Source organism: Ylistrum balloti, unplaced genomic scaffold, assembly GCF_031769215.1.
Source record: "Ylistrum balloti isolate Yb309-2 unplaced genomic scaffold, AGI_CSIRO_Ybal_v1 Utg369612, whole genome shotgun sequence".
Taxonomy (NCBI): domain Eukaryota; kingdom Metazoa; phylum Mollusca; class Bivalvia; order Pectinida; family Pectinidae; genus Ylistrum; species Ylistrum balloti.
In genome coordinates, this window is record NW_026781887.1 from 531066 (window position 1) to 550140 (window position 19075).

Consider the following 19075-nt stretch of genomic DNA (forward strand, 5'->3'; position numbering starts at 1 on the left):
TTAGACATAATCTTGTGGAAATTCACAGCTGCCTATCACCAACAGCAAAACTGATGTAGAAACCATATACCTCAACTATACAATATCACAGGGAATATCTTGCTTAATTGTGAGGATAGCTTTGCTACCAGCTCGTTTATAAGGTGTGGATATTTTGAGAGTAAACATTTGTGTGATCTGTATACATTGTATCCTGGTTAATTGGGGCCATCATACAGCATCTATTTTTATACAAATCCTGCTTGGTTTCGCTCTAATGTAAATGTTCAATCTGGAAAATATTCTGATGTCTATTGAAACTCTAGGTATGTGGTAGTATTTATTTCAAAGTATATGTTCAATGTTTATCATAAACAGCTGACAAAAATTTGAAATGTCATCATATGAAAATAGAGTGTCTGTAATTGATTCAGTAGGACCACAGGAATGTGTGCTGGTCAGTTAACCTGTACATAAGGACCATTTGCTTGTGATGGTCAGTTTCCATGCACATTTTGAACCCTGCATTTAATGGTCAGTAATTACCTGCACATTAGCACAACCTGTATGTGATGGTCAGTCAACCACCAGTTTTGGATATGATTCATTTGAACTGTGTAGGGTGTGAGAGCTCTCTGTGATCATATTACTCCTAAGCATTATACTTGTGTGTATATTAAGGTGTAATACTGTGGAATCAGGGTTCTATGGGCAGCCAGCTGATACATATCCTTGTGATTACTTGTCCTTACTGGTATTTTTTTTATTAATCAGATCACCACAGATATAAGTTCAGGTCACATCCCATTTGTAAGCTGTTTGTATTGAGAAGATTAATTAATGAATGATAAGATGATTCAGTATTTTGCTGTGGAAAAGGAGCTGTTAACTCTGTGATATTCGTGCAAAATATGGATTAAAAAACTCAACTCACAATATTATCTCTTATATATTATTTTGAACAGTTAATTGGCATCAACATACAATCCTGATATTTACAACATTAAACATATATATTTACTGTACAAAACATTATTATTTGTTTATTCTTACAAAAAATTCTTCCATTGAAGAAATAGTAAATATGAGGAATGAAATCAGCCAGATTTATTTAGTTTGAAACCTTCATGTAGTGATGATGTCACTGCACACTAATGTGTAGTTGTACAATGTATTGATGTTTTTCCAGATCTAAACAATAGTATCATTATATTACAACATAAACAATGATTTTCATAAATTTTTAAGTCTATGATGAATACACAGATTTCAAACAATGAAAACAATTCTTTCGTAATTCCAAAAAATTGTTTTGTTAAGGTTATTAAAGATTTACCAACGTCACTGTCAAAACACCTTCCATACCCTAGTTACAGAGCATCCTGATCAACAGAACTGAAATACTCACTTTAAACAGGTGACCAGGTGTCCTGATTAAGGGATGTCTACAACCCACTGTATACAGGTGACCAGGTGTCCTGATTAAGGGATGTCTACTGCCCACTGTATACAGGTGACCAGGTGTCCTGATTAAGGGATGTCTACAACCCACTGTATACAGGTGACCAGGTGTCCTGATTAAGGGATGTCTACAACCCACTGTATACAGGTGACCAGGTGTCCTGATTAAGGGATGTCTACAACCCACTGTATACGGGTGACCAGGTGTCCTGATTAAGGGATGTCTACAACCCACTGTATACAGGTGACAGGTGTCTTGATTAAGGGATGTCTACTGCCCACTGTATACAGGTGACCAGGTGTCCTGATTAAGGGATGTCTACAACCCACTGTATACAGGTGACCAGGTGTCCTGATTAAGGGATGTCTACTGCCCACTGTATACAGGTGACCAGGTGTCCTGATTAAGGGATGTCTACAACCCACTGTATACGGGTGACCAGGTGTCCTGATTAAGGGATGTCTACAACCCACTGTATACAGGTGACCAGGTGTCCTGATTAAGGGATGTCTACAACCCACTGTATACAGGTGACCAAGTGTCCTGATTAAGGGATGTCTACAGCCCACTGTATGCAGGTGACCAGATGTTTATATCTAATTATTATCAACTCTTTTCCAATTCTACATTAGCAGATTATGACAAAATCACACCTGCCCTTGTCACCACTGTTCCATTCTCTCAAGTAAATTTCTCAATATTTCTCCTGTTCAGGTAAAACCAGTCCTGTCACACCTGTTTGTTTAGGTAAAGCCAGTCCTGTCACACCTGTTTGTTTAGGTAAAGTCAGTCTTGATCTTACCTGTTCAGGTAAAACTAGTCCTGTCACACCTGTTTGTTAAGGTAAAGCCAGTACTGTCACACCTGTTTGTTTAGGTAAAACTAGTCCTGTCACACCTGTTTGTTTAGGTAAAGCCAGTCCTGTCACACTTGTTTGTTTAGGTAAAACCAGTCCTGTCACACCTGTTTGTTTAGGTAAAACCAGTCCTGTCACACCTGTTTGTTTAGGTAAAACTAGTCCTGTCACACCTGTTTGTTTAGGTAAAACTAGTCCTGTCACACCTGTTTGTTTAGGTAAAACTAGTCCTGTCACACCTGTTTGTTTAGGTAAAACTAGTCCTGTCACACCTGTTTGTTTAGGTAAAACCAGTCCTGTCACACCTGTTTGTTTAGGTAAAACTAGTCCTGTCACACCTGTTTGTTTAGGTAAAACTAGTCCTGTCACACCTGTTTGTTTAGGTAAAACTAGTCCTGTCACACCTGTTTGTTTAGGTAAAACTAGTCCTGATCCAACATGTCAAAGTAAAATCAGTCCAAATTACACTTGTTCAGGTAAATCCAGTTCTCAGATCCTAGCTACCAAACTGTTTTTGTGGTAAAAAAATTCTTATCTCACCTGTCCAGGTAAAACAAGTCCTGATCAACAAGACAACAACATTTTCAGATGAAAGCTGTCCTGATGACACCAGTCCATGAAGCCTGTTCAGATCAAATGTCCATTAAAACCTAAAAGATCACATCTGCCATAATAAAAATTGCCCTGTAATCAGATTTCACCCAAAATGTCCAGATTTCACCTGCCTGACCCAAGGTGTCCAGATTTGATCTATCTTGCCCTAATGTGTCCAGACCTAACAAAGCCAACCCAGATTTTTCCTTGTCATACCTGTCCAGAGTTCACTTTACCTGACCATACTTGTCCAAAATTTAAACTTGCCCTGACCAATTGCAGTCTAGATTTCAGCTGTCCTACTCATACTGGTCCTGTCTAGTCACTACACAATTGTACATATCTAGTTTTCAACTGACCTAACTTTGCAATTGTATCTGTTCAGTTTTCAACTGTCCTGCCCATAACCTGTCCAGATCTCAGATGTCCTGACTTTACAGTTATACTGGTCCAGTATTCAACTGTTCTCACCATAAGCTGTCCCAATTTCACTTTGTCATATCACACCTGTGTGACTGTAATGTCCACCTGCTCTGATGTTGGTACCTGATGGTGTCCATAGCACATGTGCATTACATGTGCATGCACCTTACCAAAGAAAGTGTGTACTGCTATGTGTGTGAAATTGTCCATACAGAAAAGTATGTGTGGAAATATGATGGTCTGTACCACAGACAGTGACATTGTACAGGTGAGGATATTCACATAGGCTCGCTGTGACAAGAGTTCTCGTAAAGCCTCTGTGATGAACATTGGCAATAAACAACACATGAAGGTAACTAGGAGGAGACAGGTGAGTCGATAGTGTCCCATTCCCTTTTTAAACCTATTATTTACTATAGGTTCATTAAGCTCATCCCCAGTTGTCTCTGAGAGTGTGATGATTGGTGGACTTAAGGTCTCGTGACTGGAATTTTGTAATTTTTCACATATGTGGTTTGCATTTTCCATATCATAGTCCTCCTTGGTGCTCATATCATCACCTTTATCAGGATTTTCTTCTTCCTCTCCCGAATTCTCCTCATTTTTCTCCTCCAATTGTGTTTTTTGAAGACCACTTAGTCTAATGTCCAACAGAGGTGTATGTGGTCGCTTGGGTAATTCCATTTTGTTATCATTCTGAGTAGACTTTTGCAGCTCTGTGTCTGAACGGAAAGAAATTGCCCCTCCATACACTTTTGGATTTTCAAGCTGTGCTTGAAGTGCTTCTATATCAACTGAAAACTTTCTCACGTAATTGTACTGCTTTGTTTTTTCACCAACATCGAGACCTGTTGGACCAATCTGGCCAATGGTGTGACGCCTCCTGCCTAAGATGGCAGCCATGTTGACCCCTAAGTGGTTACTGGAGATCTTTGACTTTGAGGGTGATGGAAGGTCACCAACAGTGGACATGTTATCCTCTTTTGTTGATGCTGACGCCTGCATACTGAGGAATCTTTGAGAGTTTGAAATAGACTTTTTGTCCTCTTCCTTTTCAATGTCACTACCCTCTTCTTCTTCCCCTTTGATGAGAAGTGTTGGAATGTTAAGTCGTTCAGGTGTGGGTGGTTCTGAGTACTCTGATGCAATATCTACATTTAGGTCTTTAGCTGTTTTATGTCTGCAAATTACCAAAGTTATCAGCATAGCAAATGATAGAGCAATCCACAAAGCGAAACTGTAAACAATGATCCTGTATTTGTAGGAATGGTCATTGAGTATTTGGTACTCAGTAAGTTTTGTGTCACCCTCCCTATAGGCTGACAACACCCCATAGCCCACTGCCAGGCTAAGTACCAGCACCAGACTTACTGTCAAAGACAGGGCAAGAACAAAGTGCCTTGAGATCCAGTTGGACGTTAACTTGCACAAACTTTGAACACTTACAATAGAAAGAATGCACAGAATTGAAGTGATGAGGAAAATGTAAAGACTTTGTCCAGCAAAGGTGAAGGTTGCATCTACTGCAGCGTTGTCATGGTGATGTTGGATCAGATGATAGATTTCCATGGGGCACCAGACTACATCAAGGATGAGGCAGGTGATGATGAACAAGACAATGAGGATGTAGTGGTGTTTTCTCAGTAGGCGATAGGTACACAGGGACATGAGAATTGTGATATTACCCCCAGTGCCGAACACCATCGCCAGACACAACATGGTCGTTGACAACACGATAGAGTAGAGTTCCATCTTAGTCTCACTCTGATTAAGATGGATGGACACGCTGTCATTTGCTATAGGGAACATGATGGCAGGAGTCTGGTCAATGATATTGTTTCACTGCTATCTTTAATATATTCACTAATATAGAAGAGTCCACAGTGATGATTACAATGTAATCTGTATAGTGTCCCTGAAGTGATCTGTTTCCTTCCTAGGATGATTTGATTTTAGTTATATTCTGGGGAAAGCAAGAGTTGTATATATCTGATGTTTTATGTCAGCTCTGGGTTATATATAGATTATTGAGTGGCTGATGACTTAAGTCGTAGGAGACAACATGGTTTTCCTATTACAGTAATGTGCTCGTGGAGATGGTGAGGAGTTCATGCCTTCTATGTTGAATTGTGACACTAGATCAGATGAGGATGATGAGTTGTTGCTGAGGGCCTTGCTATCATGTGTCCACAATTCCTATGTCACCACGCTCATCAGCTATAGAGGAGATCGAGATCGCATCGCTCTAGCCTTTATTTGCTCACTATAATAAAGCCCATCACATATGGTTCATGCGACCTCCTACCCACATCTAAGTGTTGATACTAAACACTAGTCCAGATAGCAGAGAAAGCAATTGATTTCTCACAATGGGTTGCTGATGAGCTCTGCAATCGCAGAGATAACTTGCTTCATCATTAATTTGGTATTACATTGAAGTTTTTTTTCAGAAGCCTCTGTAATTGGTACTCCCAATAGTAAGAAAAATGCTGATGATGACGGCTTTATTTACATGCTGTGATATCCACTGTGTACAGAGATAAAATTCCAATATAACCTCCAATGTTGTCTGTTATTGTTGAAATGGAATGCTATTGATTAGGGTGATGAATTGTTCCATGTATACTGTAACATGTACCACTGCTTCCTGCCAACATCACATCCTCTTGGTCACAAGTACCTAGACTTCCTGTATATTCTCCTTACAGTCAGTATACTGAACAACCACTTCAGTACTACGTCCTCCTAAAATCAAAGAGAGTTACAATTAATTTTAGGTATTAAAAGACATTAATTAGCTTCTCAATGATAACATCAAAGGAGCTTGGTCATCAGAGAGGTGTAAAAGTAGATTATGTATTACCACTGATCCATCGCGTGTAAATGGCAAGCGAACAGCTGTTGATGGATGCATACTTTAATGGAAATCAATTTTAGCATAACGCTGCTGAAATTACATGATATATTGAAACAGTTAACATTCCACTGGTGTGTAGAATTTTAAATTGTAGAAGTATGAATATTTAACTTGTTTGTGTGATATTCATAGTGTGGTTTTAAACTAACCTGCTGTCTACTGTTTTATGTGTATTATCATATCGTCTGTGTGGTTGGTGGATTTTTTAAATGTATAGTTTTATGACCTGTATGATGCTTATGGAATACACAACTTCAGAAAAAAAAGGGGTGTCATAATTATGCGATCAAGATCTGACAGTTCTTCTCGGAAAATAGGGATAACAAACATCAACATGGCGTGACATGAAATTGGATGTAAATGGGTTTTTGTAAGCTTTTCCACTGGAAAGCTGTATGTACTTTCACTTCTATTTTCAATTTCTATTGCAAAGTGTAGTTGAAGAGTGATAATTAAGGTAAACAGCACAGCATATCCAATATAATCCTTTTACAATTACTATTTGGAAATATTCAGTTTTTCTTCTCCACAAACATTACAAAAATCAAACTCAAACTCTGATAAGGATTTGTAACTGTCAGTTATATCATAGATATGTGTGTGGGAAAGGAGACCACTGAATCTTTTGTTGTTATAAATAAGGGAGACTACTCTTTCTTCAGACTGCTTTCATATGGTAGTTAGAAAATGTCAGTTTTCCCACAGACCACGTCCTCATAGATCTGTGTTTGACAGATTAAGTAGAAGACGCTACATCTAAGGAACAAATTTACTTACCATACTGTATGGAGGGTGTTATTTATGTGTGTCAGTAATTAAGTACTAGACATATCAGATCGTCTATATATCTTTGAAATTGTAGACAGGAAGAAGTAGGAACTGTCTAACTGGATATAACTGCCACGTAGAGTAAGCTCCCCTAAATAGCAGGACTTTCCCCGGAGATACCTAACTCAGGGCCTTATTGAACTGTCGTTTATTGAATATGTCGTTAGTCAAGTGTCGAGTGTTTTGAGTGTGGAGTGTGTGCTGTGTGTGTCAGATGTGTGGTTTTATGACGATGTGAAGAGTTGACAGAACACTTACTTTCTACTGAATACTGAACCATCCCATTTATCATTACATTTTCATTTAAGACTTAAAATGCTCTGAAATACAAAAAAAAAAAATGTCTTTAAGCACAATTAAATGATAATAGCCCGAAAAGGAAGTGGCATTTATTAGAATTACTGACAAATATTGTCTGGGACTGCAGAAGTTTTGCATATAAAGTATATTTACACAGTCTATTTAAATTTCTGTCTGTCATAGATCATTTCATATATGATTGCTCTATGTAACTTGGCCACATAAAGTCTGAGAGTAGTATGTCTAGAAGACAATATTTATAGTTCATCAGTATGTTAATGAGAAGTATTTAGATCACCGCTTAATTCCTATTTCTATGTATGTGCATTATAAGGACATTGAGCAAAACATTAATAATTATTGATTGATATATAAACCTTGAAGTTAATTTCCTAAATGGTTATTTAGCAAGTCTTAAGGAAAATGATGATTTGATGGTGATGCCTATTGAAACATATTAAAGTGTAAATGACACAGACCATTGTAGGGGATACCTAGCTGCTCTAACCTCAATTAAAAAACCTCAATTAAAAACCTCAATTAAAAGCCTCAATTCCTGTAATGTATACTTATTTACAGATCAAAATTTGTGCTCTTTTTTCTGTCCTTAATTTGACTTTAATTTAATCACAGTAACATACTACTATTACAGTGTGTTGCTTATTTTATGAAAGTCTGTGGACACTGTAATGATACACAATTATATTAATACATGTATTTATCTATAATATCTGGCCGCATTCTTTGATAAGAGTAAATCAGTATTAACAGTAAAATTCACCCATCACCTGTGCTGGTCACCATTGTAATCACACAGCAGATAAAATGACAGAATAATGTTGAATACTGTCCTGAAATCCTGACGGTCTGAATTGTAGCCTCCTCGTTTCTCACCAGGCCAGGTCTTAATAGCAACCATAAAGTCCTCACCACAAGGATATACTGGTGTAATTTTATATCATATGTTCACATATAAATATGTTTGTGTGTAAACAAAAGATTCCTTACCTGATAGCCTTCACTATAGTGAGAATTTTACTATGGAACAGTGAACGATTTTCACACTACAGTTATTGTTCTAAAATCTTACACTAAAAACACGCTTAAATACCTGAGTTGTAGTGTAGTCCATGAACGGCTGATACACAGGGGAATTTGGATATGTACAACATGGGGACATGTCATTTACAAGGTCACATGCACTTCCTCCTCATACACTTTTGTATGATTTTGTTAAAGTGATGTGAGAAAGTCTCCTTAACAGACGTGTCACCCTGTGTTATCATATTATGTTTGTTTTATGAAAATTAGGAAGTAGTCTGACGTAGCCAAAACTTACGCCCACAAGTATTTGTACAATTGTGAGGACATGATTTGAATAAGGTGTGTGAATTTCCTGTGTTATATGAATTAGTGATTACCAACATTATGATGGATGCAGCAGACAGATGAACCCTTTTCTCTGAAACACCACCATGTCTGTGTACTTAAATAGCAATAAATGAGTTCATCACAATAACCATGGGTATTATGTATATATCATACAGTACATTGTTCTGTTGAAGAAATCATACAGTCTTCATACAGTACATGTTCTGATGAGGAACTCATACAGTCTTCATACAGTACATGTTCTGATGAAGAACTCATACAGACATCATACAGTACATGTTCTGATGAAGAAATCATACAGTCTTCATACGGTACATGTTCTGATGAAGAAATCACACAGACATCATACAGTAAATGTTCTGATGAAGACATCATACAGTTCATGTTCTGATGGAGAAATCATACAGACATCATACAGTACATGTTCTGATGAGGAACTCATACAGACATCATACAGTACATGTTCTGATGAAGAACTCATACAGACATCATACAGTTCATGTTCTGATGAAGAACTCATACAGACATCATACAGTTCATGTTCTGATGAAGAAATCACACAGACATCATACAGTAAATGTTCTGATGAAGAAATTACACAGACATCATACAGTTCATGTTCTGATGAAGAAATCATACAGACATCATACAGTACATGTTCTGATGAGGAACTCATACAGACATCATACAGTACATGTTCTGATGAAGAACTCATACAGACATCATACAGTTCATGTTCTGATGAAGAACTCATACAGACATCATACAGTTCATGTTCTGATGAAGAACTCATACAGACATCATACAGTTCATGTTCTGATGAAGAACTCATACAGACATCATACAGTACATGTTCTGTTGAAGAAATCATACAGTCTTCATACAGTACATGTTCTGATGAAGAACTCATACAGACATCATACAGTTCATGTTCTGATGAAGAACATATACAGACATCATACAGTTCATGTTCTGATGAAGAACTCATACAGACATCATACAGTTCATGTTCTGATGAAGAACTCATACAGACATCATACAGTTCATGTTCTGATGAAGAACTCATACAGACATCATACAGTACATGTTCTGATGAAGAACTCATACAGTCTTCATACAGTACATGTTCTGATGAAGAAATCACACAGACATCATACAGTACATGTTCTGATAAAGAAATCATACAGACATCATACAGTTCATGTTCTGATGAAGAAATCATACAGTCTTCATACAGTACATGTTCTGATAAAGAAATCACACAGACATCATACAGTGCATGTTCTGATAAAGAAATCATACAGACATCATACAGTACATGCTATAGTGAATGAACCATACAGGCATCACTTACAGCTATTGTACAATGTGTCACTTCAGGATCTTAGGAGGGACCTGAGTACAATGTGTAGATGTTTATAATGATAATACTATATACTGTTGATTCTAAGTTACTGCTATTTATTTTGTGACATCAAAAGCAATTATCTTTAGACATCATAAAATGTTATTGGTGGGTTTTAACAAGGTGGGCCTCCAGACAGGCAGAGAGTGTCCGTGATTGTAGAATATATTGGTGTACTGAGTGCTTCAGGTTTTATGAACCACTCATCATGTAAGTGACTGTTTTTAAATTAAATTGTTAACAGCGTTTGTATCTAAGCCTACATACCACTGTCTCCTGCCCTTGTAATCAGTATTTTATGGCTGAGACCAATGGAGCCTTATTTGTATCATGTCTTGTTTCAAATCTTCTCAGATTCTGTTATAAATAACTGATGAGGTAGTAGGGAACCATTGTACCATTACATGTTGCTAAAAAGATAATCCATCATTCAGAATTCAGTTCTAATGACTAGAGATAACAATTAGTTTATATGGTCATTTTCCTTCAGTAAAGCATACATTTTGTGACCTGTAGCTTTCAGTGTAAATGGAAACAGGATAGAGGAAAACGTGATCATGGACGTAACTGGAACTGGACAAAATAGATATAGATGGATATTATCAGAACAGGACAGAAAAGATTAAAGACATGTGTCAGGACAGAAAAGATTAAAGACATGTGTCAGGACAGAAAAGATCAGAGACATATGTCAGGACAGAAAAGATCAGAGACATGTGTCAGGACAAAAAAGATCAGAGACGTGTGTCAGGACAAGAAATATCAGAGGCATGTGTCAGGACAGAAAAGATCAGAGACATGTGTCAGGACAGAAAAGATCAGAGACATGTGTCAGGACAAAAAAGATCAGAGACGTGTGTCAGGACAAAAAAGATCAGAGACGTGTGTCAGGACAGAAAAGATCAGAGACATGTGTCAGGACAGAAAAGATCAGAGGCATGTGTCAGGACAGAAAAGATCAGAGACATGTGTCAGGACAAAATTGATAAGAGACGTGTGTCAGGACAGAAAAGATCAGAGACATGTGTCAGGACAGGACAGAATAGATTGGGAACATGTTCAGCACAACACAGACGAGATCAGGGGCATGTGATAGGACAGGGTAGAAGAGATCAGGGACATGTGATAGGACAGGGTAGAAGAGATCAGGGACATGTGATAGGACAGGGTAGAAGAGATCAGGGACATGTGATAGGACAGGGTAGAAGAGATCAGGGACATGTGATAGGACAGGGTAGAAGAGATCAGGGACATGTGATAGGACAGGGTAGAAGAGATCAGGGACATGTGATAGGACAGGGTAGAAGAGATCAGGGACATGTGATAGGACAGGGTAGAAGAGATCAGGGACATGTGATAGGACAGGGTAGAAGAGATCAGGGACATGTGATAGGACAGGGTAGAAGAGATCAGGGACATGTGATAGGACAGGGTAGAAGAGATCAGGGACATGTGATAGGACAGGGTAGAAGAGATCAGGGACATGTGATAGGACAGGGTAGAAGAGATCAGGGTCATGTGATAGGACAGAAGAGATCAGGGACATGTGATAGGACAGGGTAGAAGAGATCAGGGACATGTGATAGGACAGGGTAGAAGAGATCAGGGACATGTGATAGGACAGGGTAGAAGAGATCAGGGACATGTGATAGGACAGGGTAGAAGAGATCAGGGACATGTGATAGGACAGGGTAGAAGAGATCAGGGACATGTGATAGGACAGGGTAGAAGAGATCAGGGACATGTGATAGGACAGGGTAGAAGAGATCAGGGACATGTGATAGGACAGGGTAGAAGAGATCAGGGACATGTGATAGGACAGGGTAGAAGAGATCAGGGACATGTGATAGGACAGGGTAGAAGAGATCAGGGACATGTGATAGGACAGGGTAGAAGAGATCAGGGACATGTGATAGGACAGGGTAGAAGAGATCAGGGACATGTGATAGGACAGAAGAGATCAGGGACATGTGATAGGACAGGGTAGAAGAGATCAGGGGCATGTGATAGGACAGGGTAGAAGAGATCAGGGACATGTGATAGGACAGAAGAGATCAGGGACATGTGATAGGACAGGGTAGAAGAGATCAGGGGCATGTGATAGGACAGGAGGGGTCATGTGATAGGACAGGGTAGAAGAGATCAGGGACATGTGATAGGACAGAAGAGATCAGGGACATGTGATAGGACAGAAGAGATCAGGGGCATGTGATAGGACAGGGTAGAAGAGATCAGGGACATGTGATAGGACAGGGTAGAAGAGATCAGGGACATGTGATAGGACAGGGTAGAAGAGATCAGGGACATGTGATAGGACAGGGTAGAAGAGATCAGGGGCATGTGATAGGACAGGGTAGAAGAGATCAGGGACATGTGATAGGACAGGGTAGAAGAGATCAGGGGCATGTGATAGGACAGGGTAGAAGAGATCAGGGACATGTGATAGGACAGGGTAGAAGAGATCAGGGACATGTGATAGGACAGAAGAGATCAGGGACATGTGATAGGACAGAAGAGATCAGGGACATGTGATAGGACAGGGTAGAAGAGATCAGGGACATGTGATAGGACAGGGTAGAAGAGATCAGGGACATGTGATAGGACAGAAGAGATCAGGGACATGTGATAGGACAGGGTAGAAGAGATCAGGGACATGTGATAGGACAGGGTAGAAGAGATCAGGGACATGTGATAGGACAGGGTAGAAGAGATCAGGGGCATGTGATAGGACAGAAGAGATCAGAGTAATGTGACAGGACATGTCAGGATAGAAATAATCAGTGATTTTTTTAGGACAGTACAAAATTGATTAGAGACCTGCCTAGGACTGGATAGAAGAGATCAGAGTCACATGCTTCTAGGAACAGAAAGATAAAACATGTTAGAGACATGTAATCAGAGATGCGTTGTTATGGCAACAAAATTTCTCTAAGTCTGATGAGTACTTGAAAGCTTTTCGATTTATCCTATCTCATGCTGATTGTGTAAATAACTTATGTTGATATCTACTTTGAAATGATTGATGGTGTTTAGCCAGTGGGTGATACACAGGCTGAACATTCACTAATGGCCTCAATAGAGGACTGCTGGCATAATCAGATTTCGTGACATCTCTTATTGATTAGTTAGATTTGTAGGAAACAATAGAGTCATTGCACCTAATGTTACAGTGAAAAGAAGATAATAAGATCCATCCTGTTTACAGTAGAGAGCAAAGATGCCATGTTTCAGTCAAGATAAGTCAAAATTTGTAACATGTAGTCAGATGTATGTAGTGACCCTATTGTAACTTCTGTACATAGTCACCCAATGGTAACCAATGTATATAGTGGCCAGATGGTAATTCCTTTATGTAGGGTTCAATTGTAGGGTTCAATGGTAACTTCTGTACATAGTCACCTAATGGTTATCCCTGTATTTAGTGACCAGATGGTAACTTCTGTACATAGTCACCCAATGGTAACCAATGTATATAGTGACCAGATGGTAATTCCTTTATGTAGGGTTCAATGGTAACTTCTGTATATAGTCACCTAATGGTTACCCCTGTATTTAGTGACCAGATGGTAACTTCTGTACATAGTCACCCAATGGTAACCAATGTATATAGTGACCAGATGGTAATTCCTTTATGTAGGGTTCAATGGTAACTTCTGTACATAGTCACCCAATGGTTACCCCTGTATTTAGTGACCAGATTGTAACTTCTGTACAAAGTCACCCAATGGTAACCAATGTATATAGTGACCAGATGGTAATTCCTTTATGTAGGGTTCAATGGTAACTTCTGTACATAGTCACCCAATGGTTACCCCTGTATTTAGTGACCAGATGGTAACTTCTGTACAAAGTCACCTAATGGAAACTAATGTATAAAGCATTCCAATGGTCACTTCTGTATAAAGTGACTCAATGGTCACTTCTGTATATAGTGACTCAATGGTAACTCCTGTATATAGTGACTCAATGGTCACTTCTGTATAAAGTGACTCAATGGTCACTTTTTGTATATAGTAACTTCATGATCACTTTTGTATATGGTGACTCAATGGTAACTTCTGTACATACATTTAGTAACCCATTTGTAACTCCAATATAAAGTGACTCAGTGGCAACTTCTGTACCTAGTCACCCAATGGTAACCCCTGTATATTAATAACCTAATGGTCCCCTGTATATTATAATCAAATGGTAACTTCTATGTATATTGTCACCCAATGGTAACTCCTGTATAATGTGACTGAATGGTAACCACACTATATATAAATGACACATTGGTAAATCCTGTATATAGTGACTCAATGGTAACCCCTGTATAATAATAACCTGATGGTGCCCTGTATATAGTAACCAAATGATAACTTCTCTGTAAATTGTCACCCAATGGTAAGCCCTGTATATAATGACACAATGGTAACCCCTGTATGTAGTGACTAAATGGCAAGTCCTGCAGATAGTGACTCAATGGTAACTCCGGCATGAAGTGACCCAATGGTAACCCCTGTATATAGTGACCCAGTCATATCCCCTCTATAGTGATCCTGTGATACCCCTGGGTATAGTGATAATGAGATACCTGTTGTATATAGTGACCCAGTAATACCTGTGGTATATGGTGACCCAATGATACCTCTGGAATATATTGACTCTCTGATAACCCTGATATATAGTAATCCAATGATATCCATGTATATAGTGACTCAGTGATAACCCTGGTGTATAGTAACCTAGTGATATATCCTATTTGTATGTATTAACCCAGTGACCCTTTGATAACCCTGGTATGTAGTGACCCTTTGATAACCCTGGTATGTAGTGATCCTTTTCTAACCCTGGTATGTAGTGACCCTTTGATAACCCTGTTATGTAATGACCCTGTGATAACCCTATTATTTAGTGACCTAGTGATATTTTCTTTTAATATGTAATAACCCTGAAAAGTGATCCCACTAATTATAAGTAGTGACCCAGTGATAACCCAAAATATATTGTGACCCAGAGATAACCCATATACATATATAGCAACCCAGTAATACCCCAGTCTATGAAAACTTGTAAAAAGTATATAATAGAATCATTTCTGAATTATAGAATTGTTATCCTTGTATGTGTTATAATGGTAGTAAAAGCAACCCCCACAATTTAATATGATTCAAGTTAATATGGAATAACTGAATTGAATGTTACAACCAGTAATTTTTTGATAAACACATGTATTTGCAAAATAAGGTTAAAATCATCACTGAGAGTTAATAAGTTAACACATGTAGATTTATAAAAACATACCTTTCGGTTTATATTAATCCTTTGGGTCACAAGTGTTCCAGACCTTTAGTAGTGAGTTCAAACATCTTTTGATAAGATGTTGAGGTAAATGGAAAAAAAACCAGTTAAAGTGGACGGATAGTCACAGGCTCGCTTGAGGTGTCACTCAGGATCCTGGTGACATGGACTGGAGACTGGTTGGAAGCAACAGGCAGCGAGACTATACAATTGTGGTATGGCTGAAGTCGTACCATATGTCAGTGTCTCAAATCTCACCCGCACAGGGCCATTCCTTCCCTTGTTAGTGTACTGTGACAAAGCTGATGACAAGAGCAATAGAAATGCCATGATACCTTGCCATTTAGGATATAGCACAAATTACTGGAAACACTTTGTCATTAGAGCTGAAATTGTTGAAGTGAAAGCTATCTGTTAGCAGATAAACACTGATTTTTTATAGCAATGTATCGTAATTCATCTGCCCCCTCAGCAAGTTGTGTCATCACAGAGTATCCCAAGTCAATTAATATTAATATACTTCCAACACTGGAAATTGAGCTCATCAAATTACTTGGTATGTGTCAATGTTACAAACATAAATCATGCTTCCTGGCATTGGAAACCATCCTTAAGCCCAGTGCTGACACACACTGCAGAATTCCAGTATGACTGGCTGCCTTATTGGCCAGCCTTATCTCCCTACAGACCTGTGACAGCAGTAGTGGAGGTTTTACAATGAACTTGTTTGGTGTGTGGAGGTGATGGACACCTGTAAATTACTACAAGGACTTGACCCTTTTATGTGTATAGTGATTGCTGTGATACACCATTTCTGTCAGAGGAAAGTGGTGACTTCAATACCCTATACACTGTTTATAGTATATAAACATAACTGATGGACAAGTCCCAGAGATATTGAACAGAGATATTGAAGTCCCAGAGATATTGAAGTCCCAGAGATATTACCTGTTTCCTATGCTTTTGTCTTCCTGAATCACATCACTCTCTCAATCAATTGTTTGAATCTATTTTCTTGGTTTCATTTTTTTATTTATAAAATAAAAGCTCCATCTTTTTATAAGAATCATGGATATGAGTTTTTTTTTTTAGTTAAAATGGAAGGATTAGCATCAAAGTGTTCTAGAAGGATGAAACAGCTGTATGATGCAGTTTTATGTGTGGTTTGGCTCAATACTGTGTCTAATGTTGTATGAGAAGGTGCAGCTATTTACTTGTGTTTTCTGTACAAGAGTATATGCTAGTGCAGGCTCCATTGTTATAGAACAGCATGCAGCAAGTAAATGGAGTATAGATATCAGTATTAGTGAACATTTAACACAATTAAATGGTGACTAATGATATCATAACACATGATAAACATTCTGAGTGTACACAATGCTGTCCACTGGGAGCACTAGATATCGTAGTTTTGAGTGAGCTGATCTGTGTTTTCTCATTTTGTTTTGTCATGCTAACACTCCATCAAAACTAAGATATAGTTTTCCACATTTACTGACATAAATAAGGTGTTTTGAGAAGTGTGAGTGAAGTCATATCTTTGGGCCAGGAAGACATTATCATGAAATCCCGAGAAAATGTTATGGGAGATTGAGGTATATATAAGATGAATGACTATATTGAATTAATGTACTTCATCGATATCAAAATGTTCTGAGCATATGACAGTTTTCTTCTCAGATATAATGGCTTCTTCATGTGGTACCTCTTAAGGCCTGTATATACAAAGTTTAGCCTTTACTGATCACTCAACCCCTGTTGGTGTAGTGAGGCTGGTGTGTTTCTACAGCCCTATGAATTTATTCTCCTGTTGGTATAGTGAGGCTGGTCTGTTCCTACAGACCTATAGAGTTTATCTATATACCGTATAGTGAGGCTGGTGTGTTCTTACAGACCTATATAGTTTATCTATATACCGTATAGTGAGGCTGATGTGTTCTTACAGACCTATAGAGTTTATCTATATACCGTATAGTGAGGCTGGTGTGTTCCTACAGACCTATAGAGTTTATCTATATACCGTATAGTGAGGCTGGTGTGTTCCTACAGACCTGTAGAGTTTATCTATACACATGTAAGAGGATTCAACCTCTGTGGGTATACTTAGGCTGGTGTTAAAAAATGCAAGACAGATTAGCACTGCATCAGTTTTATGTTATCACCTTATGTTATTGGTGACAGTAAATCACTTTTACCATATTCTGTTTAATGTATTCAGTGGCAGACTGCTGCTCTGTACAAAAGGGAGGGGAGAGGAAGACAGTGTAGTGGTGGGGACTCCCTGTAGTGATAGGGACTCCCTGTAGTGATGGGGACTCCCTGTAGTGATGGGGACTCCTTGAAGTGATGGGGACTTCCTGTAGTGATGGGGACTCCCTGTAGTGATGTGGACTCCCTGTAGTGATGGGGACTCCCTGTAGTGATGGGGACTTCCTGTAGTGACGTGGACTCCCGGTAGTGATGTGGACTCCCTGTAGTGGTGGGGACTCCCTGTAGTGATGGGGACTCCCTGTAGTGATGGGGACTCCCTGTAGTGATGGGGACTCCCTGTAGTGATGGGGACTCCCTGTAGTGATGGGGACTCCTGTAGTGTTGGGGACTCCCTGTAGTGATGTGGACTCCCTGTAGTGATGGGGACTCCCTGTAGTGGTGGGGACTCCCTGTAGTGATGGGGACTCCTGTAGTGATGTGGACTCCCTGTAGTGATGTGGACTCCCTGTAGTGATGGGGACTCCTGTAGTGATGGGGACTCCCTGTAGTGATGGGGACTCCCTGTAGTGATGGGCCTGTAGTGATGGGGACTCCCTGTAGTGATGGGTACTCCTTGTAGTGATGGGGACTCCCTGTAGTGATGGGGACTCCTGTAGTGATGTGGACTCCCTGTAGTGATGGGGACTCCTGTTGTGATGTGGACTCCCTGTAGTGATGGGGACTCCTGTAGTGATGGGGACTCCCTGTAGTGATGGGGACTCCCTGTAGTGATGTGGACACCCAGTAGTGATGGGGACTCCCTGTAGTGATGTGGACTTCCTGTAGTGATAGGGACTCCCTGTAGTGATGGGGACTCCCTGTAGTGATGGGGACTCCTGTAGTGATGTTGACTTTCTGTAGTGATGGGGACTCCTGTAGTGATGGGGACTCCCTGTAGTGATGGGGACTCCCTATAGTGATGGGGACTCCTGTAGTGATGTGGACTCCCTGTAGTGATGGGTACTCCTGTAGTGATGGGGACTCCCTGTAGTGATAGGGACTCCCTGTAGTGATGTGGACTCCCTGTAGTGATAGGTACTCCTGTAGTGATGGGGACTCCCTGTAGTGATGTGGACTCCCTGTAGTGATGGGGACTCCTGTAGTGATGGGGACTCCCTGTAGTGATGTGGAGGGGACTGACTGACATTTTAGAAGGGAGATGGATTAAGAGATGTGCTAGGCATGGAAATGTCTGAAAGTGGTATAGTGGTGTGGACAGGTGACATGTGAATGTAGGGTCATCTTGATATCTGAATAGAAAATTCACAGATTTTAATAAGGTGATAATCACCTATTAATTATGCATGGTGTTTCTTACATGATCACTTCCTTATCATCTGACAGGTGAGCAGTGTAATTCAGTGTGAGGTCTGAAAACAGAGCTTG

At 39.4% G+C, this 19075-nt stretch overlaps 2 protein-coding genes across 4 annotated transcripts in view; one reads left to right on the forward strand and one right to left on the reverse strand.

The window, feature by feature from the left end:
• Nucleotides 1-19075, forward strand: part of LOC132547033 (arginine--tRNA ligase, cytoplasmic-like) — a 122662-nt gene that overhangs the window by 25609 nt on the left and 77978 nt on the right. The window lies entirely within an intron of this gene.
• LOC132547017 (uncharacterized) lies at nt 960-15514 on the reverse strand. 3 transcript variants are annotated; one of them, XM_060210754.1, is made up of 2 exons: nt 15443-15514; nt 960-6059 (listed from the first exon to the last, which is right to left on the reverse strand). In XM_060210754.1, exon 2 carries the CDS (start codon nt 5121-5123, stop codon nt 3393-3395), a length of 1731 nt encoding a protein of 576 aa, XP_060066737.1. In that variant the 5' UTR covers nt 5124-6059; nt 15443-15514; the 3' UTR covers nt 960-3392. The 3 variants fall into 3 exon arrangements, with proteins under 3 accessions (XP_060066737.1, XP_060066745.1, XP_060066755.1); XM_060210762.1 differs by lacking the exon at nt 15443-15514 and adding an exon at nt 8471-8531; XM_060210772.1 differs by lacking the exon at nt 15443-15514 and adding an exon at nt 7318-7330.